Source organism: Melozone crissalis, unplaced genomic scaffold (assembly GCF_028551555.1).
Source record: "Melozone crissalis strain CALT ecotype California unplaced genomic scaffold, PUWL_Pcris_2 ptg000027l_1, whole genome shotgun sequence".
Classification (NCBI taxonomy): domain Eukaryota; kingdom Metazoa; phylum Chordata; class Aves; order Passeriformes; family Passerellidae; genus Melozone; species Melozone crissalis.
The window spans coordinates 12,911,150-12,932,651 of record NW_026535805.1 but is presented as its reverse complement, the minus strand read 5'-3'; the positions used below and the strand labels follow the sequence as shown (position 1 = coordinate 12,932,651).

Sequence of the window (21,502 nt, the reverse complement as noted above, 5' to 3'; positions counted from 1 at the left end):
GAGAAAGACAGGCAAGGAAACCCATTAATCTTGAGAAAAACAAGACTCTGATCTGCCCGTCAACATTAAGATTAAAATCACTCAAAAAATGGGCAATTTTATTTTCACTTAAGAGGAAAATGTTTTAACAACTTGCTACTTCACATTCTCAGAAGAACAATCTACAAAACACCTGTTACCTAATAGCTTCTAGAATATTTTCAGGGGAACAGAATAAGTTACTTATCTTCCTTGACACAAAATGGGCCAGCCAACAATCCCAAACTACACCTGAAATAGCACTTTTGCACAGTACCCAGCAGAGAATATTTTCATAAGTTAGATGACGACCAAAACTGTGATCTTATGTCACCAAGGAGGTGCTGCAAGTGATATTAGTGACAGAGACTGTACTGTAGTTACCTTGGCACAAACTTGTAATCAAGTTGAAAATAATATTTTGGATGTAGATATTACAGATGCATCTTAATGGAATAAAATTTGATACAGGACTGCTTCAGGCAACCATGAGCATTCTCTGTGGTGTCTTAGCAGAAGGCACATAAATCTATGTCTTGCCCAACAGCGTGGTCGATTTGGCCTGCCCACTACTGCAATCAGTGGAGACAATTTGAAATAATATTCAATATGCCTAATACAGGTATCTGCCAACTTCAAAGTTCAGGCTACGTAGTCAGGATTTCACAGCCTTGGAAAGCAGATGATTTAAATTATTTTGTCATCTCTTGACCTTAGAAACTATTACAAGTAGACATACCAGCCTTTCCTCTTGGTCAACTGGCTGTTGTAGCACTGAATATTCATGTTTCATCAGCTCCTATCTCTGTCAGAGAGGAAAAAATCCTTGCAATTTTTACAAGAGCATCTCCTTGACTATGGATCATATGATAGCCTAAAGTGAAGTGCCAGGACCTTTCATGAGCTGCTTCATATACATAAATCTGACTAAAGGATCATTTTCTTAAGACGAATAATAAGCTGGCTTCCTGTTTTCTTACCCCACTGAGAGAATATCTGAAATGTGTAATGGTTAAGCTTAGAAATCATAGCATTGAAGTTATTGGGACAGTAATTTCCCTGAACAGCTACCACTGGGAGCAGTTCAGAGTTAATACTTGGAAAACAAGAAAGAAAATGCCCTTGGAGTATCAGTAAACTTGTGGCTTGTGTTTCTGAGCCTGCCAGTTTTAACAATGACATGAAGGGAAAACAAGATCCTCTTAGAGCAGATGTTTTATTTACCCTGGTACAAGAACCCCCACATGTTGGGCCATCACCCAAACAGCTGTGTGCCAGTGTGAGAGACAGTGGAAGTTCTTAAATACACCCTCAGTCAAGCCTGAATCTGGCAAATGCTAGAAGATTACAGGATTTCTTGCTATAAGTCATGGGGCCTAGTCTAGTTTGAAACAAAAAGAAAGGTCAGTTTAATGGGGAATTCTGATCTCATAAAATATGCAGGATAACACACATATGCTTATATTACTGCTCCTCGTTCTAGAAAAGTAGGAAGAACACTGGACTCACTGTCTGTTCTAATCAGGAGCTAACACTAAATCACAATTGTGCCACAACTTTCCCCAGTTAGTTTTCAAGGCTTTTAAAGTACTAATCCTGTATTCAGTGCTCTCTGCCCAAATACTTCCCCCACAGGTCGGCAGCTGGGAGTGATGCTTTTGGCAAGAGAGCTACTGGCATTTCCCACCATTTAAATAAATACTTGTACCAAACCTGTATGAGAATGTGGACAAAGAAAATATCTGTGTAGTAATTATTTGCTTTATTCCCCTTTCTGTAGAACTTGAGAGCTGGGGAACAGAACTGTCACTGGCAGAAAGCCCTTCAGACTGGAGCCACAGAAGGGTGAAAGCTGCTGGGAGCAGGACAGCAAAGCAGGACCATTAAACATATGGGAGAAGAGTTAACTGTACACATCAACTGGAAAGCTGTTGACTGGGAATATGTGAACATCCCTACTGTTATTTCCTGTGTTTGTGCAGAAAACCACATTTCTTCTAACAGCCTCAATTGCAAAGCTGTGCTTTTTTATTCCCCTACTAAAGTTTAACCAGGACAGTACTAAGACAGCATTAAAAGCATGGGGAATTGCTTTCCTTGTCCAATCACTTCCAAAGGTAGCCATTCCCATCTGGTATTACCATTAATAACCAGATAAATCACAATGTAACTATAATGTAAGTTTATATAATAGTAGCAAACTTCTACTAACATTATATAGCTTAGAACATGGCTAAAAGATCATTGTGACATATGTTCCATTTATATTAATAAACCCCCATTTATCTGTTTATTAATAGTGAAACTTTAGCTTAGAAACACATCTATAACATAAAGCATCACCTCCATTATGTGATACTGAAGTCTGAGCAGTGTAAGTAGCAATAAAACCATACTATGTCAGCACCTTGGCAAAAATATCTTTTCACCCAGCGGCTGATAACAAAATGTGATAATGTCACATCTGAATTAAAACAACAAGGATATTTATGCAGAGGTTTAGCAGAGAGCATTCAGCATAAAGAACACACCTGACAGAAACAGATCTATTTCTACCACATTCTTCTTTCTTAAAATACACATTGTAAGTGTTCATTTCATTAGGCTGCTGGAAAGCAAGACCTTTTCAGATCCTTATAGCGGCATCAGTTGAACACATTGCAATGATGGATTGATAGTAATTTGCCTTGTAAACAGAATGCACTTATAGACCTGTACCAGGCAGCCTCAGCTGTGCCTTAAGCAAATTTCTAATACTCTTACCATGCCCTTCATTGATATGTACATTTGTCAGCGCATGATCTCTTCGTACGTGTGCCTAATGAAACCATTAAATCAAGCTGCAAAATGGCTATTTATCAAAAAGTAAATACTTCTGAACAGAGCCCAGACTTCGTCTCATGCATCTCCAAGGCAAGGGCAATTAGGAGTAATTGTTGCTAGAATCACTTTCACATGGTTTTTAAGCAGCAATCCTGGAACCTGTGACAAAGCTTACTACCTAAGGATACAACAGCCCATATTTTCAAAGCTCACACATTCTCTGTATCTCATTTGGGATCTCTCATTAGCAAAGCGTGTGCATGAGCACAGATGATTTGCTGGTGGCCATTTGCATGAATCAGGTGTGCAGAAATATGTGTGAGCATGCATCACCTACAAGGCAAAGAGGTTTTTGTATTAAATAAGCACAGCTGTGTCTCAGTGTCTGCTCTTGCCCATACATGAGCACCAGGCAGTAGATCCAACTATTTGAGAGTTCCCGAGGCATGAGGGAGTGGCTAAGGGTAGATCAGGGAGGGTGGACTGGAAAGCAGTTACACCTCCATGAGGATTTTAGCCCAGAGAACAGGAGGCTCAGGGGAGACCTTATAGCTCTCTGCAACCCCTGAAAAGAGGGTGTAGCTGGGTGAGGATCAGCCTCTTCCCCCCGACAAACAGTGCCAGGATGAGACACAGCCTCAGGCTGTGCCAGGGGAGGTTCAGGTTGGACCTCAGGGAGAATTTCTCCACAGAACAGTTGATTCAACATTGGAATGGACAGCCCAGAGAAGCGGTGGAGTCACCATCCCTGAAGATGTTTGAGAAATGACTGGAAATGGCATTTAATGCCATTATCTATTTAAGAAGGTGGTGTTCAGTCAATGATCTCAGAGATCTTTTCTCATCTGAGTCTGGTTCTGAGGATGACCAAAGCCCTTGGCTATTCTATAGCTGTGCCTCCCTGGCTGGGGCAGGTTCCTCCCTTACATACAGCACATGCAGGTGTCCAGCAGCAGCTTGTGTCTTCTACAAACCACACCACAAGTGTGAGTGAAGGACTATGAATGAAACTGGGGACTGACAAGCAAGTCTCAGGTAGAAGCACACATATGACCTGGTAGATGGGAAAATGTAAAAGCTACTGCACAGTGCACAGAAGGGTGACTCCTCTTCATTACCTCCTCAAGAGACACACAATGGGAACACTAAGGATGGCTTTGTAGAAGAGATAATTAACTAACAAATACATTTAGTGCCTTGAAGAAGTGAATGAACACAAGGATACCAGTGATCTAGTGGGTATATTTAGGTTTCCAAAAGATACCCAGTTGTCATAGGGTGTAGAATGTCCCCTCACAAAAAATAATATTCAGACAATAGAAAACCAAACATACCTTTTATATTATAAAAACACTTCCTTCATGCCAACTTGATTTTATTCCAGAGATGGTGATATTTCTGTGCTAAGAATACCACTATCTCCCTTACACACATGCTGTGAACATTCACATCTGAAAACATGGAGGCATTTGATCAAGCAGAGCTGCAGATGCGTTTCCATGCTCACATTGAGAACAACCAGTCCGTGTCCTCTGCAGGCCACAAGGGTTCCTGTGCAATCACACAGTCTGTTGCTGAGGGAGGGGGGAAGATTTGTGAATATTTCAGTTTCTCCCTGAGTCATGCAGTCCTCAAGGAAAAACACTTAGCAATTTAACCATCAACCTTCAAGTTAATGTTTACCACCTTCAAAAGCAGACAAGGAGCAGTCTTTCATAAACAGGACTAAAGGGGGCACTGCACAGACCAGGCACTTCCCAATGACTTGGCCGCAACAAGAAGTACTTCTGTGATGTGTCTACTCTTATTAACAGGGATATGCTTTTATCTCTATACCTCAGTTCTTGTTTTTGAGGAAAAACCCGCACTCTTCCAGCTGCAGAAGGTTGGCATATTATTGGATGAGAAAAAGGGAAAGAGAATGGCAAAGCATGAAAATACAGACTCAAAATTTTATACGATTATTTCTTTTTTGCCTTGAGCTATAAGGCAACCATTGCCTACTTTCCAGGATGTTTAATTTAATTAACACAGCCTACAAGGATATTTAAGCAGCAGTTAATAGAGTATAAAATACAAAATGAATTAGCAACAAAAACGTCCTGTTTTTGTGCATTTTGCTTTGCATTGTAAAGATAAAATGATGGTGATTTGATCGGTATCTGGTCTTACTGAAATGATATGTCATGGTGTTTTAAGCTTCAATTGCCACTGCTCAAGCAAGCGAGCCCATCACTTAGAATTAGAAACAACTTTGAAATAAATCCTCAGGCTGTAGCAGAGGCAGTGCTGACAGCACTCCACTACTGCTTGGAAAGGCAGCTCTGTATTTCCACTTCAGTCTCCACTCTCTTCATGAGCCCTCCCTGCTGATGATTTTGCCTAAGCACAAAGACAAACTGGACCCTTACCAGAGCAAGGAGAAAGAATATTTCTTCTTAGCTTTGTTCTCATCCTACCGGTTTTCCTCTCCTCTAAGATTTTTTTAATGTGTTTTTTCTTGTTGTTTAATATATCCAGCCCTCATTACAAACTGCATTATCTTGAACACAATCAAAATTTTTCTGAGGGCTGCAATGCAAATTTCCCAAAGGCCTCAAGAGGCCTCTGATTTGTCAAGACGGTAAAGTCATTGACTCTCTTTTTAACTTGGACACATAGCATGGGAATGCAGATGGCTCCAGCATGAGCTTCTTCTCATTGACTGGGTTATACTGCTTTCTGCCTGGCTTTCAGCCTGTACCTTATTATGCACACATCGCTTCAAAAGTAAGGCTTCCTCACCTCACTATTTCCACCCGTGTCACAATCTGGCAGCTGAGCTGAGTGGCAGCTTATGCTTCAGAATCTACACATCTGCTTCTTAAAATGAACAGGAGGATCTGAAACTTAAAAAAATTCTCATTTTTATTCTCAGAATCTAACAATAACTGTCAAACATATTTACTATTGTATGACTAACCAAAGCACAAAAGAAATTAGATTTAATTACATTATGGCATTGTATGGTTTGCTGTGGTACCTCAGTTTCATCTTACAACTTAGTACCATCTTTTTTTGAGTTTGACCTCTCCACTTTCTAGGTACTTTTATGAAGAAACTAGCACGACATACAAATGTTTAGAAGATTACATGATGGAGGAATGTAGCATAGCTACAGAGAGAGACTGGAGAACAGTCACTGCTTTAGGGCATGAGGTTCTGAAAGATGGGCAAGGCTCACAAAAATTCTGTTTGATATGTGAGGCTGATAAGCCAGGAAGATAAAGGTCTAATACTCATTAATCAAACATTCAATGCTCCCATCTTTCATGGTAGTCTGATGGGTTTATCAGCTAAAAACCTCTGAAAAATTAAGCCTTTTTCGGTTTTTAGGAAACAGAATCCCAAGTCTCACAATATTAGTCCACTTTTTTTTTGTGAAATAAAGTGAAATACTGATTCATGCACTTCATCCAGAGAGTGTAGCAGCACGTAATGGTAGCAACACCCAGCACCTGTTGGTCCAGACATTTGCAGTAGTGGATGCCTGGTGGCCTGGAATCACAGTGAAAATCACCCCCATTTTCAATGTTGATATTAAGACTGTGTTGTTATGAGTTATGAGTTATATATCAATGATGGGGTTATTAACTGCCTTGATCTGATGAGAAATCAATACAGTTCTGCCCAAAGTCTTCTATTCACACATGCAATATATGAGCAGCATCAGACAGGTTCTAACATTAAGTTAACAAAACTACAGACAAGCAGTGAAGCACAAAAGATCACTTTATTTTCCAAATCACACCTCTCTCATTCTTGAAAAGGTGTATTTCTAATTGTTACTATTTTAAATATATTCTATATTTTCCTGTGAAGTTAAATACTTTGAAGAAGAATCCCCAAAGAAATAAATACCAAGCACAACAGTTTCACTTTATTATTTGCTTTGAGCATTGTCTGGTCCTGCATCCACTCTGGCACTCTGCTGCTCTTTGAAACTGTAAAAATCCACAGCCAGCCTTCCTTGTGTGCCACAGCCCTCTGCTTATCAGCTGTTAATACAAACTGTTAATACAATGCCAGAGCATGCACAAAATAGCTTACAGCAGTTTAATAATTCTAAAACTTTTGTTACAAATACACACATTGCTACTAAGAAAATAATTGGGATGCTTCTTTTTCTGGATGCTCATAGAAAATTCCATGTTACAAAATGCTTGTTTGATGATATGCATGTCTGCTGGTGAAAAGGAAATCAGTACTAACGAAGTCTGTTTAATGGATAACTTACAAAACCAGACAATTCCCAAAGTTATCAACTGGATCACTGCAGCACAATCTGCAACCACCATTTAACCTGAAACCTAATTAGCCCAAAGGGTCGGTAATGCGTATCTGCAACAGTATAAAATGACAATAAAATGACACCAGGGTCATCAGAACACACCATGTGGGGTTTATTCTCATATGATGAGCACAGTCCAATGCGATAGCATGGATCCTGCAGCCAGGGATGGAGGCCTGATGATGCAGTTTTATGATGCTTGTCACGATGATGGAGAGGTGGAAGTTGTCCAGTGCAGGCAGCATCATGTCCCTTCAAAGAGAAAGTTGGAGCACTTCCCATACCAGAAGTTGTGCTCCTGAAAAGCTTTTCTTGAAAGAGGTATCAGCGAGAGCCTGAACAGGTGTGGCTGTGAATTCATCGCAATTACATGTCTCACTTGGGACCACGCTCCTGAAAACGCCATCAGGGTCTGGCAGGCCGGTTTTGCTACATACACATGCACTTAAAGAACATTCCAACATTATGATAGAGGCTAAAAACTGTAGCTGAAACTCGTACCTGTTCACAACAAAGTCTGAGGTAGTTTAGAACCACTCTATGTGAAAGAAGGAAAGGGATTTGATGCACAACAATTTCAAGATACAATTATAATTGCTACAGAGAAGGCAAAGGTAACAGAGTGTAAAATGGATTTAAATTACTGTCTGTCAAGAAAGAGGAGCCACTAACAGAGAATGAGTGAAAAAGTTCACTAAAAGCTAATCTATTTAGCCTGGCTCTGAACATTAACATTCACTTAAAAAAGAAAGCCAAAGACAACACTGACACTGAGCAAAAAGGACAGAACATTTTACGAGAGAATGGACAAAGTTAACAGACAAAACTGTGAAGTAATACTGAACTTCACAAAACAAGTCCGTGTGCTCAGTATGATGTTTCATACGGACAGGTGAAATACCCACACACAGGGACATTGAAAATTATGAATTCTTTCAAGGTTCACTCGTGATGATGCAGTTAACTTAGAAAAGAGCACTTACGTACAATTAATGCCTTGGACAATGCACGACTAGCAAATTGAGTGCATAGCTGGTGTACCATGGTGAGAAGGAAATACTTAAAATTTATATTTAAACTGAAGTTATGTAAGCCAGCATAAATCCTGACCTATTTCCTAAGTCAACAGTAAACTTCTTCCTTATTTTCCTCTTAAGGGTAACAGACTGTAAACAGATCATAGAAGTACAAGGCCCAAATAGTATTTTACACATCCATAGAGAGCCAAATTCAAACATTGCTCACTAGCACTTGACAGCCTAGTGGTAGTTGCCTTTTAGAGTCTGATGTGAATGAAAGGGGATGATTATATTTTGTTCAGCATAGGATAAAGAGGTAAAAGTAAATAATTTTAAAAAATTCCTTAATACATCACAATATGGAGGAAAGTTACAGGGAACACCCCAGCAGCAGTGATATGATGCTATGTAGGGAGGAAAAGAAAAGGAGTAACAAGCAGGTTGGGGAAAGCATGTAGGAGAAAGTAACAGCTGGAAAGACTGGGGACAAACAGAATTAGCTCAGACCACAAGAATTGTATCTCTGTGTTGCTCTTGCCATAAAAACTACTAAAGCCTCACTTCCTGTGTTCTCTTTTAGCACTCATGTTCAGATGAGTGATAGATTCCTTAACAAAATTCCATTTTTAACCGAAAGTAAGGCCATATAGAAACACATCTTTGCAAATAGTCACTCAACTTGCTTAACACGTACGTTTCCATTGCTACATATTCACAGATGCAGCCATGTAATTCCATACCAGTCTTTCTTTCCCCCAAACTCCTCTTTTTGCAACTCCAGCTCTTGCTTTAAGAGATATTTCTAATCTAATCACCCAAGCCTCATGAGCTTTGTATTACTGCATGAAAACATTCATGTAAGTATTTACCTCTCAAAGTGAGTGACACAATTTCTGAAACAGATCCAGATCCTGCAACACCAACACCCTTGTTATTCAAAATGGCAAAAACAAACTCAGAGAACAACCCAAACAGCATCCTGGCCTGTAGAAGCAGAAGAAACCTGCTCCTGTTCTCCAGCAATGTACCTGCCATGATTGTTTCAAAAGCCATTCCTCAGCATGACAAATCTCTATGAGAAATTCCTGAGGAGAATCTTACCATCTTTTAGCAACTGATGATAACTCAAAAATCCAACAGACAGCTATAGAAGATGCCCAAAAGCCAATTCTGTGGCCTGACCATGTTTCAAAAGCATAAGCTGAAAGTTTTGAGTAAAGACAAAAATTTCTTAACATCTGTGGTTAAACACACTTACTGGATTCCAGGTATCAACCACTAATCTTGCTACTTCGCAACCACAGCTCAGGAGTACAGACACAACAGATAGGTGATGTAGACCACAAATTACAGGAATGAAGGAAAGGCTAAACTGGGATTGCTCAGCCTGGAAAAGAGAAGGCTTTGGGATGACCTGACTGTGTCTGTGCAGTACTTAAAGGGAGTCTACAAGAGAGATGGAGATGGATGTTTTACACAGACATGTACAGGCAGGACAAGGGGGAATGGCTTCAAACTGACAGAGAGCAGGTTTAGATTAGGTATTAGGAAGAAATTCTCTACTGTGAGGGTGGTGAGGCACTGGAACAGCTGCCCAGAGAAGTTGCAGATGACCATCCCTGGAAGTGTCCAAGACCAGCTTGGATGGGTCTCTGAGCAACCTGGTCTAGTGAAATGTGCCCCTGTCATGGAAGGGAGGTGGTAACTCGATCTTTGAGGTCCCTTCCAACCCAATCATTCTGTGATTCCCTGATCCCTCTCCAGAAAGACACTGTGATAACTGCTGTTCACCTGGACTACTGGGCACATAGTTTAGACACCCTCATCTGAGCGGTGATACTGTCCAACTCACTTGGTATTTCAGGACTTGGCTGGTATTTTTTGGACACACAGAATTTGTATAAAAGACCATATTAGATTCATTTTGTAAATTCCTCAGACTGCTTAATATAACTGACTGAAATTGTTGATGTGTATCTGTCGATTTTCAGGAGTCAGAGGATTAATTCTGAAAATGATGAGAAACATGTTTTAACTGAGCATCTACACAAAGAGAATAGAAGTGCCAAAATGACCAGTACAAAAAGGATGAATAAAAGTTCATTTTACCAGTAGTGTAGCTTTCCCTCCTCTGTGATAGCCCAGGGCCTAAAGAAGTAAGAGGCACTGGAGAGGCATGTTTACACCTGTGCAGGGTGATGCCACCACTCACTCAAATATTTAGTAATCCAAACTTAAATTCCATTACATTCATGTAAGGAATCAATTATAATTTCTTCAGAACACTGAGTTGCATTATTGTATTAGGCTGCAAGGAACAGTACAAGAAGTACTTCTCTAAAGACTGGCTGTGTGAAAATGGATAATGTCATGGGTGTATGGAGCTCATTCTTCACTTCCACCATCTGGACATGCCCTAGTAATTAAACACATACAGTATGATAAGATGGGTATGTGGTTGCACAGGCAGTCAGAATGTGGGCATATGACAGATACCTGTAGTTTCCTCATACTATGCTGCAGTTTTTAAATTGGGCTTTCTTTATCTAAAGGAAGTTGCAGAGCAATTTTAAAACTTTTCATGTAAGCATTCAAAGACAGACCCAGATTCCACCATGGAATGTGAGTGGGACTTTGTCATTACTTCAGCCAAAGCTTTGCAACAAAAGCTTGGCAAGGGCCAAAAAGACTGCAGGGTTTTTTTTCAGCAGGTAATGGAAGTTCTATGAAGGTTCACTCTGTAAATACTGCAAACCATGGTAGACAAGGTAGCTAGGAGGAATATCTGTGTTCTTCAGACTGCACACATCTTTGAGATGAGCATTTAACTTGCTTTTATTATATATACCTCACTACAGCCAAATCGCCAATATTTAACAACTAGACAAAAACTTTGGACTGGTTCACCTGTACCATTCTTAGACATTTACAGTTTTAAAGCAACCAGCATCCTGCCATATCACAACAGCAGCATTTCATAGCTGCCTGCATAGTTGGTTTTTTTCTTTTTCATTTTGGAGCTTTAGAACATATTCTAAATGCAAGCTAAATAATTAGCTATGGCCTCAATTTTATATATATATATGGATGGATGGATGAGTAAGCAGTCCTAAAACTTGACCCAGGACCTTTACTTCCATATCCTGAACAAAGCTTTGTGGAGCTTCCACATATATATATATGAGTTAACTAGTACAAATGACAACAACAATCAGTTCAGAGAGAACTAACGATTCTAACCTAAACAGAACCATTAACTGAGAGATGGGGATGGAAACCAGGCCTCAAGCATCCTCTGGGATCTACAATTACTTTTGAAGCATGGTTTAATCCTCTGGCAACTGATATGATGATGCACCAGCCTAAACATTTACTCTTGGATACATTAACTCTTACTGGTTCTATCATTTGCTCTACTACTCTAGTCACAACAACAAAATTACCAACGCATTTGCTTGTTCATTTGGTAGCAGACTAACACCTGTCAAAATATAAGCCAATTAATATCTTCATAGATAAATTCAATCTATAGTTTGTGAAATCAAAGTTCTAACCCCTTACTAAGTGTCTCTGAGTGGGCGTCACTTTATAACCAGAACTACGATGACACAACAATCAGACAAGAAAGGCAATAACTTTGTCATCTAATTTTTGCACTGAAAATTTAATTAGACTGAAACAATTACAGACTTCTTTTGCTTTCTTTTATGGAAACTAACTCTCATCAAGTCAGGTACTCAACTGAAAACTCTCTAATGTTGTCATTAGTAAAGATGAAGATGCATTAAACTGAATTTTTCAGCAATGCTGAGAAGCACTGAGCTCTTACATGAGTTGTCATAATGAATAACTTATTTTCATGGAGAAAAGAAGAAAGAAATGAAGCTCTGAAGGAAGAAAACTGCAGTGAAGAAGAGTTCTTACTCTAACAAAATTAGCAATTTCTTCTCTGTATTGTCTTTTACATTAGACTTGCATTAACTTCTCATTGTAATTCCATTTAACAGCCATTTGAACTTGTTTTAAAGCTGATTGGAAAGGGCTTGAAAAGCATCTTGAAAAATTGTAAGCTGCACAATGTTTGCTCACTTCAAAAATTAATTTCCTCAGATAATAATTTTACCCTACATTCTGTGAATAAAAACCCTTTTATTTTCATTTGGAAAAAGTTAACTAAATAAAAAGATTTTAGAAAGGCCTTTGCTGAGCTCTACATGAGTTAAGTCTAAGCCTGAATTCAACCCATGGAAGTAAAATTGAGAAAAGAAGGCTTGGGGAATTTAAAGATGCTGAAGTACCAAATAGAATCAATGGCTCAATATTGTCAGTATAGTTATTTCCATTATGCAGAACTTTTAAGGTCTATTTTATAGATTCTGATTAGAAAGCAATGAGTACCTGGTCTGTTCTGCTCTAACCTTGTTCTAAATAGAATAAGACTGATTACACAGTTCTGAATAATTACAGCATTTCATCACTTTGGTAAACCTTGATACTATGCCATAACAGCACGAGTTAGTTTTCCTAAAAGAAAAAGCAAAGATAAAAAAGAAAAGGGAAAAAAAAACTTCAGAGAAATATACGGGAAGTATATGTGAACTTGGGAGTCAATAAACACACACAATAATTAGAAAGAATGAGAACATTCACACAAAACCACAAATCAGTTTTGTGTTGTATCCTCCTTTGTCACTACTAGTACATTGCTAAGACAATGTTTAAGACAAGAGATCTCTTCTAGGCAATACAGGTAATTAGGGGTGTTTCTTGGGGGGCAGCATTGGAAGACCCAGTGGAGTTCAGCTCTCTGTAAACATTTTAGCTTGAAATAAAGAGGGTAAAGGTTGAAAGTGTGAAGGGCTTGTGGCAGAGCTTGCCTTAAAAGCCTGGGAGCTTACTGGGCTCACCTTGATGCCAGGTTCTCAGAGCAACTCTAAATAAATCAAAGACTCTGAGAAAGGCCAATTGTGACTGAGAAGAAGTCTACTACTAAAGATTGCTATTCACCTGAATGAAGGGACAATGCAAAGTTAGTTTTTCTTTTTATTGATTGATGGGGGTGGGAAACTGAAGGGTCTGTAGGACCTCAAGAGTTTTTGCTTTGGGGATTTCAGATATGTTCATCCAGATTCTTGGCAGAGAGTGAATGTCATTGGAAATAGACATTTCTTTTCCACTATGAGTTACAGGACAAGATCAAACAGATGTTCCATAGGTTATAGCCTACAAGACTTATTTGTATCATAAAAATTAACTGTGCACATCAAAGATTATAAATGGAAAAATTCCATTCTTTCTCCGAGAGCCTAGGCTCAGAACAGATGGCACAATACTTTTTTAGCTTTCTTAACATTCTCTACAATGTTGGCTACTAAATAATAACAGCTAGGAAGTTATGTCCTTTGCTTACCCACAGTCTGAGAAAAGCAGGCTGGTTTGATGGAACTGCAAAGAAAAACCACCACTGCCATACAAGGACTTATCTACCAAAAGCAAGATATGCTCCAGGCATCTCAGTAGTTCCAGCGTGGATTGCAACTGAAAAGGTTTTCTGCTCCTAAAGGGAAAAAAATTCCAACATTTCAGACTTGTACATGAACATGGAAATGCTGCCCTCAGTAGCTGGTCTCAATTCTTCCACGCTCCAAAGGCTGTTAAGCCATAATCAGCCCTGCAGACTGGGAGGTGGCTGGCACATGCAGCATCCTGCCTCAGAACTCTGCACTGTCCAAGGCAGCTGTGGCACATGAATTAGAAGCTTTCTACAGCACAGTGGGCATCCATCTTCACCAGCAGACATTCACAAGTCAGAACACAGCAGTGGGAAGGGAGGGAACTGCATGCAAATGTCAGAATTAACTTGTAATTTGGCAATGAAAAATACTATATTATTATTGATAAAGCCTAATCAATTTTATTTGAAAGAAAAGGGATGCTTTTCTTATTTGAAATATCCTCTGATTCATTGCTACCACTGATTATATTTCTTCTTGGGTTTAGCACAACTAGTACCCAACAGGGAAATTATTTCAAATTAAGCAGTGTGATAAATTAAGATACAATTTGCTATGTTGATATAACTCATTTTATCACTATGGTTATATAATAGAAAACCGTATTTATCCTGCACTAGCTTTGTTTTCTTCTGGCAAGGTTATTTATCACCACAGGAAATTCCAAGTTCATAAAACTGGTTAGCTGACATTTCCAATATAATGTACTTTGTGAGGAGGAGCAAGCATCCTAATCAATTTTGCCAATTACACCAGCATTTGTCTTAATACAAGATCTCTTTATACCATATGGAAAGGCTGGCATGGAGCTCTTCCTAAAAGTCATGCAGATCTGGAGAGTAAGAGATTACATCATCATCAGTGTGAAAACAGAATAAACAAAGTAGCAGGCAATGTAATCCAGACAGATATGGATGGATAATGAATTCTGTGACTGGAAAGTAAGAACCAGATCTTTTACAATACAGTGCAAAAGCGTCACGTTTCATGAAGATGACGAGAAAGGTTAATGCATACACAGCCTTTGAATTTTTAGCTCCAGACTGTAAAACAACTCTTCTTGGAAAAATGTAAATTATCTGCAAATTCGTCTTTTGTTATTTGAACAACTGCTTGTCAGTGACCAGATGGAGTTCCACTTTTCTAAACCAAACATTTTTGATGTTGTGTTGCAAGTTGTCTTAGGCAGGCAGAATTTAAATAATCATCTTCAGGAGTGAAAAAATACAATTTTCTTCAAGATGGATGTTTGATTTAGAAACTTCCTTTGAATTTGTACTTTGAAAAGTCAACTAAGGTCAAGATTAATATAGATACATTAATTAGTTTGTTAATATTATGAATGCTTTTCTTATCATCCCACTGATGAATGAGAGAATTTGCATCTCAGCAGGTAAACATGTCTGATACTTCCTTAATCTACTGTACAGCATTTGCTATAGTCAAAAATAAGAAACTAAGTGGAATACAGAATCAAAATGATTTAGAAAACAGATTACTAGTTACAAAGGAATACGGATGAAGAATCACTTTAAAAATAAAACATATTCTGGACTGATGTGTTCCATAAACATTTTTTTGCTAAGAAAAGCCTCTAGGGAACAAATACTTATTTCATATGCTTTCCATTCTGCTTGAGTAATTTTAGATTTCCACTGTAACTCTGCCTTTTATTCCCTTCTGTTTTCCTTGCCTTGGTTAGATTAGAGAGGTAGGGTGTTAATGGGGTACTTGATGAAGATTGAAGACCTATTTTCTCCCCCCTTGGAGACCAGCCTGATTTGAACATATCGAGGACAGTGCAACAGTCTCTTCATGTCCTTGGGAGAAAGCCTTTACAATTTCAATACTTCCAGCTTTGAGACATGGTCCCCTTCATTCCCAAAGAAAGAAAAGGCGCCAGCACAAGAAGGTTCTGAATAATTTCATAGAATGTCAGTGGGGCTGCAAAAGCTCCCGTTCAACCTCCTTTACGTTGGTGAACATGAGGATGCGAGGTGGATCCAGGAGGGGAACGCAGGGAAGCAGATGCTCGCAGCTCCAACAGGGCAAGACACAAACTACTGTCCACCAGTCCCCACCTCTGTTGTTGCTACTTCCTTACTACTCTCGTCCTTGTGGGTACTGTTTTGTGCTGGGCACTCAAAATGCACACAGTGAAACACCTGGAGAGAACAAAAAAATGAAGATAAAGCAAAACACTTTAATGCTGGCAAAAGCGTGATCAAAGTAAGATGAACTCTACATGGAAGTCTATGTGGAAGTCTGCAGGCCAGATCTATATGGAAGTCTGCAGGCCAGTGACAAAGTCAAAACAGAATGTTTCACCATGAGGTCAAAAAACATTTACTCATGGGCAATAAACATTAGGCAGGGACAACACTGGAGCAAGAGAAGGCCTTCAAATTATGCCAACCTTTATATATAGCACTAAAAATCAGAAAGATGGCTCCAAAACAGATAGGGATATTTGTAAACTTTTCTTTTCTTTGCCAACTAGCAGAAATACTTACTACATGCTATTGAATAATAACAATTATATTAGTAGCCTTAAACACATTTTATGATCTTATCACTTCCTCAAGAGGCTGAATGTTCATGCACACCAGAAATGAAATTTAAATCATTACCAACATGATTCTATTTCAAGATTGCCCTCTGCTGTAATAACAATGGCAGCTCTACAGACATGTCCTGGAGTATGCAGGAAGGCATTCAGAGTGTCCAAGGTGGCTGCTGCTTCATCAGATGAAATATTCCTTTTGCAATAGTGATCATTTTCTGATGATTCAAACAATAACTGGGACCAGTGTGCAGGTGACTGTATCTTAGAGTAAGAGGACCATATGCTTAAGCATTTTTCCAATTTATTTTCTACTTTACTTACTTCTACTTGTTCTTGAAGAGCCTGGGAGGAGAAGGGGGAGGAACTCTTTAAAATTGTTACAAAACCTCTTTCCATATGATTTTGCATTGCTATGAATTGCACAACTTTGCCACATACTAAACTTAAGTATTTTTTACACTGCTTTAAATTTGCTATTTTCCCATGCATTATAGTTTAAAAGCTAAAGCTCGATGATTATGAAATCCTGAATTTTAAACTTATTGTCTTAACTTTGTATACTTTTATGACTTCTTCTATTATTCTTGTCTTAAAAGCTCTTCTCACAAACAAAGGTAATCTCTTATAATCTTAACTGCCCTTTCCCAGACCCTTTCAAATTAATATGGGCAAAATCAAATATCATAAACAAGACATGGATATATTCATACAAGACTACAGAATACTATATTTTCTATCTTTTCCCCAATATAACCTAAAATCCTATTATTCTTTTTGACCATCCCTGCTCAAGTGAACATTGAGCAGACATCTGCACTGACATGTCTGCAGTGGCCCCAGGTCTTTTCTGAGGATGTAGCTAGCTAATTTGAATTATGACAGCATATATAAAATTTATTTAAAAAATCTTCAATCAATGCCTGTTTTTTTTTTTAATCCCCATTATATTTTCTTGTGCCCCTCAGTGTAAGTTTTTTATGCAGATACATTGCAATACATTCTTATATTTCTATATATACGCTCATGCTCACATAAAGATGTATTGCTATGTCTTTATATATACATATATATGAACAGATTACAAATCTGCACAGGCACTCACACATAGACACATGTGCACAAAATGGTTTTCCTCTGCATTTCTTCTGTTTCTTTCCTAAAGCTGAACTAATTCCTATACTGGCATGCATTCTCTCCATCTGTTACAGTTCTTGAGAAGCCAATTTTTGTATTTATCTACACTTCTAGAGAAGTCCCTTTTGTACTCATTCCACTCCTCTGTTTTTCAAGTAACAGCTATTGTAATTTTTCCAGCTGCACTTTTCAGGATAAGGCCTTGCAGAAAAGAACATTCTCTCATCTGTAAGATGCTGCTTTCCTTGAAAGGAAGACAGAATGTGATGGAGGTCTCTAAGCTAGAAGATTCTGTATTTCTACTGTATTCCACAATAATAGCATTTCTCATTTAAAACCTCACTTTATGTGGTGATACAGCGTTTTTAAACATAGTGTGGACAGCCCTGAAATTTAGCTAATACTAGTATAGAAAGTCAGAAGTACACAATTCTTAAATGGTAACTTTAATTTTTACTGATTCTTTCATATCAAATTCTTAATGGTGAAAACATGTGGCATATTAACAAGCCTATGAATTTGGAACATTATTCTCAGTTACTCTGCCACCTCAGCATATAAGGAATACAGTGTGTGGGAAAAGCCTAAGACTGAGAAGCACAATTGAGCCCAGCTGCTTCATCCAGTATCAGAATTAAGCATTTCAGAACAGTATCACTAAAACAAACAATCTTGCATGTGCTTCTCTCAAAAGAAACCATGACAGCTTAGGATCATCCTGTGACCCACATCATGTTCTACTTCTCATGGATATTTTAAGAGAGGTCGGGCACACAAAGCAGGAAGGCCAAGTACAAATACACTGGCACAGTAATTTGTAAGCTAAAGCTCTCACATCAGCAGCTAGGTGTCCTTTCCAGGTCACTGATACTGGACAGGAATAACAAGAGAAAACTTACATAAAGTATCAGGTGACCTAGCTGACAAATAATGACAAGGAAAAAAAATTCTTTTCTCTACAAAAGTAGGAAGTGTGTAAGCTTAAGAAAACAGAAAGTTACACTTCTATCATGTTCTAATATACCAAAAGCTATTCAAACTCCAGGTCAAAAAATCTGTGAACGTGCCTTTCAAAACTTGGAAAATGTTATGAGAAAAAGATGAGTTTAAAAGATTAAAGAATTCACAAAATGGAGAAATTTTCTGGGATTTCTTTTAAATTCCAAAAACCAACTCTTCCCTTTGGGATGTACAGATTGTGTTTCAAAGTTCAAAGGTATTTGTTGGTAGAACAAGTAAGGAGTATTTTGTACCTATTACAGTTACACCCCTTGATAAGAATATGATTCAGAATGCTGAATATGCTGTGTATTTTATTTAAAATGAAAATGGTTTGACATACTGTACAAGCAGCTGTGGGCAAGTAATTCTGGACACTGCTTGTATTCTTACTGAAGAGATTACTGAGACTATAGAACAAACCACGACTTTGGTTACACTGTTCCTATTTAATTTGTAAATATGAAAAATATCTTGCTGCTTTCTTTGTAAAATTAAAATCTATGACAAAACATTACAGACCCTCTGTTTAATATATATATATTTAAAAGTAATTTAGTAATATGTGTATACTGACAATGTTCCTTCTCCATAGGTGTTAGAAGAAATAATTTTAAAAATAAAAAGCAAATTAGTGCTGGATACAGATTTTACAGACAAAAGAGGAAAAGATAAAGGAGAACAGCATGTGTTTATAATTCAACTGAGATACTACATGAATAGCTGCAACCTCTACCTATACTCATCTTCACTACAGTTATGCAGTGCTCTATATAAATAATTATACAGGATATTAAATTCCTTGGAAATAGTAACCAATTTAAAATTAGATTTATGGCTAAAAGGCCCTTGCTCATTAGGGCTTAAAGCTACCTTCAAGAACTCAAAGCTGAAAGTAATGTTTCATGCATTGCTAAGTTTATGCAATGCATCTCGTTCTTTTTTAACAAAGAGTTGGGAATTCACAAACACTGGCATGAGAGGAAACAAGACTGTCAATATGGATCAGCAATGGAAGAAGCCTTCTTCACACATGTACTACCCACAGGCAGCTTCTGACACTAATTCTAAGGACTCATTGAGGCTGAACTGTACGTGGTGGGAGACACTGCTCAGAAACACAAAATAAAAATTTGTATTCCCAGTTCTGATGCTTGGTCAGCTGCTTTCCAGCTGTTGGCTGAGATGTTGATATCTGGTGCTGCTTTTGTTTGCGGGAGTTGCACTACAACAGGGAACAGACAATGCCATTGGACAATGCTCCCAGTGCTTAGGAACCAGCAACCCCAAATGCTAAATACAATCAGAAAACCTCACCTCTGGAGCTGACAAATTCTAATGCACCCAAATGTAGTATTGCTACCTCAAGCTCAGTGTAAAGCATCAAAGTACCATGTCTGGTGGTGAGTTACACGTGTGGGATACAGACAGGCAGATCTAGACACACAAGCAGTGGCCTTTGGTGCCTCTTATAATGTCCTGATCTCACAAAGACATTCATAAACTCTTAAATTCATATAATGTAAATTGTTTCACTGAAGTAAAGAGTAAAATCTGGACTTAATCTGAGACAATACAAAATGACTACAAAAGAGAGAAGCACAAGTAAACAAAGATGGGATGATATTGCACTTTCTTTTTATACAGAAAAATATTTTTGTCTGTATAAAATGAAAAAAAATCTTCAGGGTTGGCCACTATTAGTCAATCAATTTACCAGGTATGAAAATTAATTTTAAGGGACTCTTATTCAAATAAGATTTTCCTATGAATAATGAGATTTTTCTTATGTTTTGTTAATTAAAAAGATAATATACGGGTGATAAAACCCAAGTAGATCAGAGACCATACACCTTTCTCTAGTGCACTAAATTGGTATTTTAATTGTTCATCAAAATAAGGATTAATTTAAAACCAAACCCAATAGGAGTGTTTGATGGCAGTGTGGAAAGGTCAAAACGAGGAACAGGTAATAACACTGTTCAAGCACTTTGCTAGAATGCCAGAGCAAAAAGATGAAGTATATACATTTGACAAGTATGTACATTTATCAATTTCACAGCAAGATATGAAAAACTGTTGTAGTATATTCTTGAAGAATGTAGGGTTTTTTTGAAGTTCCTTACCTCATTAGCTGTGTTGCGAGTTCCAACTATTCTGATAAAAGATGCAGGCTGTTTATCAAAAGTGATTGTTTGCCAGGATCTACAATGAAAATTCAGAAATACACACAAATATTGAACATAGTCACAAAAGCCTCCAATAAAACATACAGAATGCATTCAAGTGACAGTATGTACTATTATCACTTAAGAGGGCAAATGGAGAAAGTGAATTGCTTGAATTTCCAGCACTACTTCCTCCTTTTAAAGTGTCTTGACTCTGCTTATGCAATTTCATACCTACCTTATACCACTATAATTTGTATGCAGGGACAACAATCATACTATTGAAGCTGAAAGTTAAAAAAATAGACAAAGAAAAAAGACCTGGATAAAAGCTGAAAATCTTTGACCAATATTGACTGTATTAGATTATAAAAAAGGTCAGATAAATAAAAGTGCATCCTCCTATTAACTTCTCATGAGGAATCACCAGAATTTGGTTAAAGAAAATTACAACTCTAGGAGAAAAAAAAAAAAACCCAAACCACCTAAAACCTCAAACTTTTCACACTCTATGTGGAGCAATAGAGAAAGAGGAGCCAAGGTTTCTTTGTGTGGACCAAGGTCCTTCCAGGAAGTTACAAATGCCACAAAGCACCATTTGCAGTTCAGGTTGTGAGCATTTCCCCATCCTGACACAGCGGCAGTGAGTAGAAAAGACAACTCTCCCAGAGCTGGTGTATAATTTTCAGGCTAGACTGAGAATATTAGAGGTACATTGGGACCACTGTCATCTTTGTTCCTCACTTTCATCTGATCTGAGTGGGGTGCAACACCTCAAGCAGCCTAATGCACAGCAGGAAAAAGACACCAGCACTTTGTGCTCACAGTACAACGGAAGAAATAAAAAGAATACCAGGAACTAAACGTTTCAGTTCGGCACCAGTTTAGTACTTGAACACATTAAAATTTCAATTATTTTATATTCATAAAAC

The 21,502-nt window shown here is 38.1% G+C and overlaps 1 protein-coding gene across 2 annotated transcripts in view; it reads right to left on the bottom strand.

Moving 5' to 3' along the window:
• The window catches only part of BTBD9 (BTB domain containing 9), a 193,500-nt gene that overhangs the window by 72,892 nt on the left and 99,106 nt on the right, over positions 1-21,502 (bottom strand). The window contains exons 11-13 of one of the 2 annotated variants that reach the window (XM_054280574.1): positions 20,529-20,607; positions 16,591-16,611; positions 14,007-15,868 (exon numbers count right to left, since the gene is read on the bottom strand). In XM_054280574.1, coding sequence (XP_054136549.1) covers positions 15,764-15,868; positions 16,591-16,611; positions 20,529-20,607 — 205 coding nt within the window. In that variant the 3' untranslated portion in view covers positions 14,007-15,763. The remainder of the gene's footprint in view (positions 1-14,006; positions 15,869-16,590; positions 16,612-20,528; positions 20,608-21,502) is intronic. The other variant, XM_054280575.1, reaches the window with a different exon arrangement.